Source organism: Panicum virgatum, chromosome 5K, assembly GCF_016808335.1.
Source record: "Panicum virgatum strain AP13 chromosome 5K, P.virgatum_v5, whole genome shotgun sequence".
Lineage (NCBI taxonomy): Eukaryota > Viridiplantae > Streptophyta > Magnoliopsida > Poales > Poaceae > Panicum > Panicum virgatum.
The window spans coordinates 53,401,841-53,409,122 of NC_053140.1; the positions used below are offsets into that span (position 1 = coordinate 53,401,841).

Consider the following 7,282-nt stretch of genomic DNA (forward strand, 5'->3'; position numbering starts at 1 on the left):
GCTCTCCACTGTAGCAATTTAGTGTCTAATCACGGCCTAATTAGGTTTATTAGATTCGTCTCGCGATTTACAGTCCATTTGTGTATTGTGATTTTTTTTGACTATATTTAATACACCATGCAGGCGATTTACAAAAATTTTGGAATTTTGAGAAATGGATCTAAAAACAGCCTAAGCCGGCAAATATTTTGTTATGATTAAACTAATAATATTTCTCATGTTTTCATTGTTTATGATTTTTTTTAAAAAAAATAGCTATATTCTAGAACAAGAAATAGGTTATTGTCAATTTCAAATTGATCTATAGCACACATTTTAAATATTTTTAATGGAGCGTATGCTTATAAAACGAGCATCAAATCCTTCAAACAAAAAAAAACTGATCCCCAAAGAAAGAAAAATATATTGTTGTTTTTAAGGTCAAACCTGCCACAAGTACCTTTCAGAAAATACATACTCCTGTCAACCATCAACATGCAAAAAACAGGAAAAGAAAAACAGTCTGAACTCTCAGAACAAATCTGAGCTCACTGATTCTCCTCCCCAGCGCCAGCCGCCAGGCCTGCACCGAGCACAGCCCATACGGCCGCGCGCGCCCTCTCCTCCTTCCCCAGCCGCGGCAGCCGCCGCCTCGAGTTCTATCCCCTTCACCTCCCCGCTTCCCCAACCCCTGTTCCCGATTCCCATACCGCAGGAGGAATGGCGATCTCCTCCGCCCTCTCCTTCCTCTCCGATCGCAAGCGCCCAATCGTCGTCGCCGTCATCCTCTTCATCGTCCTATCCTCCCTGTTCCTCCTCCCCAACCCCACTCCTTCCGCGCTCCCGTTCTTCTCCTCCCCCTCCTCGCACCTCTCCTCCTCCGAGACCTCGATTCCCGTCTCCTCTAACGCATCTACACCCGAACCCCCGACCTCTGCTGCCTCCAACGGGGTCAGCAGTAGCAGCAGTGCCGCCGGTTCCGTTCCCGTCTCTGCTGACGCGTCACCGCCTGTAACTGGAACCGCCGTCGCGTCCGACGGGGTCGGCGACAGCACCACCGACCCGCCTCGGCCAGACGCCACCGCCGACCCCGGGGACGCCGAGGCCGACGTGCCCCAACCAGATCACGGCACGTCCCCTGCCGCGGCTGAAGAGAGTGGATCGGCTGGCAACAATGAGACCGCCGCGGGAGTCTCGGCCGAGCGGGATGCGGAGGGGCAAGGCGGCGGCGCCGCCGTGGAGGAGCCGGTGGAGCTGCCATCGTGGGAGCTCTGCGAGGTGGGGAAGGGGGTGGTGGCCGCGGACTACATCCCCTGCCTCGACAACGTCAAGGCGATCAAGGGGCTCAAGTCGCTGCGGCACATGGAGCACCGGGAGCGGCACTGCCCGGAGCCGAGGCCGAGGTGCCTCGTGCCGCTGCCCGAGAGGTACCGGCGTCCGGTGCCGTGGCCGCGCAGCCGTGACATGGTGAGGACGCCCGCTATTCTTCGGTAAGCGAGGAAGCGGTTTCTACTTCTGTTCGTTTTATTTCCCAATGGTTGAGTAGCGGTAGCAGTAATTTAATATGCTAATCTGTGCTCCTATGTTCTAGTTAGGATGCACTTTTGTAGTAGGTGGGTGCACCAGTGCCTCGATTGTAAGATCCAACTGAACACATGTTTTTAACATTCTCGATCTGAATAACAGTCACACACTTATGGAAAGGGTAGTATAAAACTCTATCAGATTACTGGCTGCAGGCTTAGAAGTTAGTGATTTAATATGCCCATCTTCTTGAGTTGTACATAAAGCATGTTGCCAGGTTGGACATTATGTGCATCCATGTGATAAGTGGTAACATATACCGAGGCAAACCTTTTCTATCCATTTCGGCTAATGGCCATTGGGAACATGGCTATGCTGTATAAATACTGTCCATTAGATGAAAATTCAATGCATGGGTAGTGTTTGCCTTTTCTGTAAATGCAGATTTTATCACATATCTGATATCTCTAATGCTAAAATTTGTAACGTAGCTAGTTCATGTTTTATGTTTACCTTGGTTGAACAATCAGTAACGTGTACCATTTCACTTGCTAATCTCAGATTTGGTATAACAATGTTCCTCACCCAAAGCTAGTAGAATACAAGAAGGACCAGAACTGGATCAGGAAATCTGATAACTATTTTGTTTTCCCCGGAGGTGGGACTCAATTTAAAAATGGTGTGACTGCATACATTCGATTCATTGAACAGGTAAATGTTACTTCGGCTCCTTATGTGATTCTGAGCTATGTCCAGTCAAATATTCATGCATGTCATGCTGCTTTTCAGATAGAAGTTCATTATATTATTTGTATGTTTGTAATATCAGCATTGAAGCCCTAGTGAGTGCAAAGAAAAGCCATACTTGCATTATTTGGATAACCATCACAAATTGAAATTTTTTTCTCAATTAAACATGACCAATACACTGTTCTCCTTTTTTCTGTCATCTCACAGCTTGCAATTATTTTTTATAGATTTTACCAAACATTCAATGGGGAATCCATACAAGAACTGTCCTGGATGTTGGATGTGGTGTTGCCAGCTTTGGTGGATACTTGCTTGACAGGAATGTCATTACCATGTCTTTTGCACCCAAAGATGAGCATGAAGCTCAGATACAGTTTGCGCTGGAGCGTGGGATTCCTGCTTTTTTGGCAGTGATTGGAACACAAAAGCTTCCCTTCCCTGATAATTCATTTGATGTGATCCACTGTGCAAGGTGTAGGGTCCACTGGTATGCTGATGGCAAGTACTTTGGAACACTGTTATATTCTCTTATATTACTCTCTATTCTATTCAATACAAAATTGTTGGCTTATTTTGTTCTACACTATTTCGTGTAATGTGTGAGATACATGCGTTTTTTAATGCTATTGTAATTGGGGCGTACAGGTGGAAAACCATTGTTGGAGCTCAATAGAGTACTCAGGCCTGGAGGATATTACATTTGGTCTGCAACTCCTGTCTATCGCAAAGAGCAAAGAGATAAAGATGACTGGAATGGTTTGTGAATTGTGACAGTCATCTATCACCTCATATTCTTTCAACTCAAATTTTCACATAAAATTAGTCTGTCAAACAAATTATGCACCTTTGCAAAATAACAATTTGTTATTTAGGCTTCAACCACAAGGTTTTTTTTTTGGATCCGATGCCCCACATATTAGCACCATAAAAGAGTAGATTTCTAGTTTCATTTCACATCTAATCATTTCAGTTTGCAATATAGCATACCAAGTAAGAACATTTATTGACAAAAATATGAGAAATGCAGTGGCTATGTCAGTTAATGGAATTCATCAGTTGGTCTATTAGGAAATAATAGTCATTGTTTTAAGAGTAAATTTCACTGGCGGTCCCCAAATTTGTCCCGAGATTTCAAGTAGGTCCCGGTACTCTCAAAATGCACATCTAGGTCCCTGAACTTGTCCCGAGTTCTCATCCCGGTCCCGGTACTCTCAAAATGCACATCTAGGTCCCTGAACTTGCTAATCCATTTCATATAGGTCCAAATCTCCATAACATGCTCTCCAAACAGTACGATTAAGTGAACTAACAGGTGGGGCCCATATGGCAGTCACAGCGTCATCGATCAGAGCGTGTACAGCCCCTGACTAAAAGAACTGAAGAGAGAATGAGTAGTGTTAGCTTAGCTCTACTCAATGTTCAATAGCTGACACCATTCAGCAACATTCAGCAATAGCCAATAGGACGTTGCTGAATGTTGTCAGCTATTGAACATTGAGTAGAGCTAAGCTAACACTACTCATTCTCTCTTCAGTTCTTTTAGTCAGGGGCTGTACACGCTCTGATCGATGACGCTGTGACTGCCATATGGGCCCCACCTGTTAGTTCACTTAATCGTACTGTTTGGAGAGCATGTTATGGAGATTTGGACCTATATGAAATGGATTAGCAAGTTCAGGGACCTAGACGTGCATTTTGAGAGTACCGGGACCGGGATGAGAACTCGGGACAAGTTCAGGGACCTAGATGTGCATTTTGAGAGTACCGGGACCTACTTGAAATCTCGGCACAAGTTTGGGGACCGCCAGTGACATTTACTCTTGTTTTAAATGTGGTTGTTATCATGTATGACTTGTTTTAGGTGGTCATACATAAAATTGAAATTGTTTTTCACTACGGTTAACAAAATAGGTTTGCATTGGTAACTTAATTGTTTCTGCTTCAGTCTGCAAAGTCCTGCTTGTTTTGCGAACCTATCACATAATTAGGCAGAGAACAATCTCTTATTACTGACTGGATTTGTGTTACAGCGATGATTGCTCTGACCAAGTCGATCTGCTGGAGGACAGTGGTAAGGTCTCGGGATATCAATAAGATCGGGGTTGTTATATACCAAAAACCAACATCAAATTCATGCTACCTTATGAGAAAAAATAACGAACCACCTCTGTGCTCTGAGAGTGATGGATCACGTTCTCCTTGGTACATTTTCTTGCTGCCCTTTTTTCTTTTTCGTGCACATTGTTTACTCATGATCTATACCGGTGTCTATGAACACTTTGCCTGGGCATGGATGCATTAGTGGCCAAGACACACGATTTGTACCATCTTGGGTCGTGGCTACTGATGCATCACCTTCAGAGGGTTGTGCTATGCTTTTTATTAGTTCCATAATCCATATATATTATCTCATATTTTATCTTTCAGGTACACACCTCTCGATAGTTGCCTGTTTCCTGCTGTTTCAAGTTCAGGTGGAGGAAATAGCTGGCCCATTTCATGGCCTGAAAGACTTAACATGAAGCATTCAACTACATCTAAGAACACTTCCATTCAGTTTTCTCAAGAAAAAATTGATTCTGAAGCAAACAATTGGAAGGACCTTGTTTCAGAAGTATATCTCAATGAATTTGCAGTTAATTGGTCTAGCGTTCGCAATGTTATGGACATGAATGCTGGTTTTGGAGGGTAAGCAAAAAAACTGGTTTGAGCTCTTTGTGCAATTTAAGGTGACTAATTGACCATATCAACTGTCACGACAATGAAAAAGGGCGTACCCAGTGCCGTAGGCTTCCCGCACTGTGCGGGGTCTAGGGAAGGGTTGTTTTTAAGCCCCAAGCCTTACCCACACAAATGTGCAGAGGCTGGGGCTCGAACCCGGGACCTTCCGGTTACGACAATGCCATTTCGAAATTCTAAATTTCATTTCTGCTTGGTTCCTATGAATTTATTTCCTTTAATTTTACGGAATCTTGTTAGACTGCTCAGATGTGTCAGACAATCAGAATTGCTAATTTGATAAGGTACTGAAACAATGGCTATTCACCTTATAGCTGGTGTAGTTCTTTTTTGTTCTTGTTAGACCTTATAGATCAGAATATGCTGTATTTTCAGCAATTGGCTTTGCAACCCTTGGCTTGAGCTTTTCTAGTGTTTAATGGAACATAGTTTGCATTCAGCCTGTCACTGTTTTGTAGTCCTGAATTGAGAGTTGGGAAGGTACCTCATTAAAATCAAGGGTCCAGCTTTATTCAGAGGGCATCTGATCTGCTTGCATGATGCTTTTGGATTTTGTTATTACATTCAGATTCGAATTTACTTTTCAGATATTCTTATTTTTCTTAAGATAGTGATCAACTAAGTGCTTCATTTGTGGTGAGACATTGATCAAGATTGTTTCCTCAACAGATTTGCATCATCTCTTATTCAGCAACCATTATGGGTTATGAATGTTGTGCCTGTTGATCAGCCAGATACATTGCCCATCATTTTTGACAGAGGTTTGATTGGGGTATATCATGACTGGTGTGAATCTTTTAATACATACCCACGAACTTATGATCTTCTTCACATGAGTTATCTCCTAGGGTCCCTTACAAAAAGGTAAATTAGCTTGTCTTCTTATTGTTGAAGAACTCTTGCTGTTAATATTCTGGCACTCTCTTGTACACAACTTTATAGAGAGCAAGCTTTATATTTGTTTTGTACTTTAGGTGCCATATCACTGAAGTAGCAGCGGAAATTGACAGAATACTTAGACCTGGTAGATGGTTTGTGCTCCAAGACACTATAGAAGTGATAAGAAAGATGGACCCTGTTCTTCGTTCTCTGCATTACAAGACTACGATTATAAAACGTCAGTTTCTTGTTGCCACAAAGGGCTTCTGGCGCCCTGACAGTACAGGTCCTCAGTCATGATGATTGTGCTTCCACGCTAGATGGAACCATGGATTCAATCATGGGTACATCTAAAGTTGTGTTGATTCTTCTGATTCATATTACATTGATTCTTCTCATAGCATAGATGATTGTAGCCCCATATCAAGGTGAGTTTCAGAGTTCCAGTTTCCCCTGCTTTGTTTCACTATTTTTTGAAATGTTTTGGACATGTGAATGTGAATTTCTGTTTGGTATTGCAAACAGGTTGAATCATCGGTTAGTGCTAACATGTCTGTTAGGTGATTCTAGAAGCATTTTTTTGTATATTTATAGCTATAAACTTCAAGAATATGCCATCAGTATTTTGTATATTTAGCAATAGAATTATTATCTTGCAGAATCATGGGTTTCGAATTATTTCTCCTCTGTTCATTTATGTTTCTCGTCCCGATGTCTATAAACTGCATGACTATATGAGTATATGACTAGTTACAGTTAAGCCATTCGAGGCCAAATTATTTGGTTGCGATTCGGCACAACCGATATCTTACCTATGGGCTATGGAGCTCTATCTTATAGGAACATTCTAGTATTCTAGAAACAACGACCCCATGAGATGAACTACTAGAACTCCAGTGGTATTATTATTTTATTTACCCTTGCCCTGTAGCTAATTCATCCTCTAATCCTCCGAGCCCTGCTGTACGATGCCATGAGCCGCTCGATCACAGCACCTTCAGGCACCGAGCCGTTACTAGGCACTTTGGTTAAAATGTTGGTGCCACCATTTCTCTGGTATGGATGCCAGTGCCGTTGGGCGAGCACGGAACAAGCCGTGAGGAGGACAAAGGGATGCTTTGCCGGCGAGTTCGTCGGCTTCTGGGTTGGGAATTTTCTTGAACATGTGGCTGTCGAGGGTTTTCTTTGCCAGCCGCTGTCGATGTCTGGATGCATCGTGGGCGAGCGCGTGGAGGCCACGGCACGGGCACCGCTTGGCACCGTAAAGGTCCTTGCGGCAGCATGTTTCCCTCAGCAGGGTGCCGTTTGTTTCTCCGCGTCTTTCAGGCGTCAGCTGTCATCACCCAGTGAGGCGCAGCGAGAGCCGGTGTGGGCATGTGGCGAGGATCATCCGTGGACCGGCATGGGGCTG

At 43.6% G+C, this 7,282-nt stretch overlaps 1 protein-coding gene across 2 annotated transcripts; it reads left to right on the forward strand.

The window, feature by feature from the left end:
• Window positions 1-505: 505 nt before the first annotated feature.
• LOC120708532 (probable methyltransferase PMT23) lies at window positions 506-6,576 on the forward strand. Of its 2 annotated transcripts, XR_005689384.1 has the most exons (9): window positions 510-1,446; window positions 2,065-2,214; window positions 2,481-2,751; window positions 2,899-3,009; window positions 4,284-4,455; window positions 4,681-4,941; window positions 5,662-5,856; window positions 5,967-6,299; window positions 6,397-6,576. XR_005689384.1 is itself a non-coding variant. In XM_039993829.1 (8 exons), the coding sequence occupies exons 1-8, from the start codon at window positions 700-702 to the stop codon at window positions 6,169-6,171; spliced, it is 2,112 nt and encodes a 703-aa protein (XP_039849763.1). In that variant the 5' UTR covers window positions 506-699; the 3' UTR covers window positions 6,172-6,576. The 2 variants fall into 2 exon arrangements, 1 of the variants encoding a protein (XP_039849763.1); XM_039993829.1 differs by having other exon boundaries at window positions 506-1,446; window positions 5,967-6,576.
• Window positions 6,577-7,282: the final 706 nt, after the last annotated feature.

What these genes read in the sequence shown, in the direction of transcription:
- LOC120708532 (XM_039993829.1), top strand. Translation starts at nt 700, where the DNA reads ATGGCGATCTCCTCCGCCCTCTCCTTCCTCTCCGATCGCAAGCGCCCA. An exon ending in ACATTCGATTCATTGAACAG is followed by an intron (nt 2,215 to 2,480) that starts GTAAATGTTACT and finishes TATTTTTTATAG; the next exon opens with ATTTTACCAAACATTCAATG. An exon ending in CTAGGGTCCCTTACAAAAAG is followed by an intron (nt 5,857 to 5,966) that starts GTAAATTAGCTT and finishes TTTGTACTTTAG; the next exon opens with GTGCCATATCACTGAAGTAG.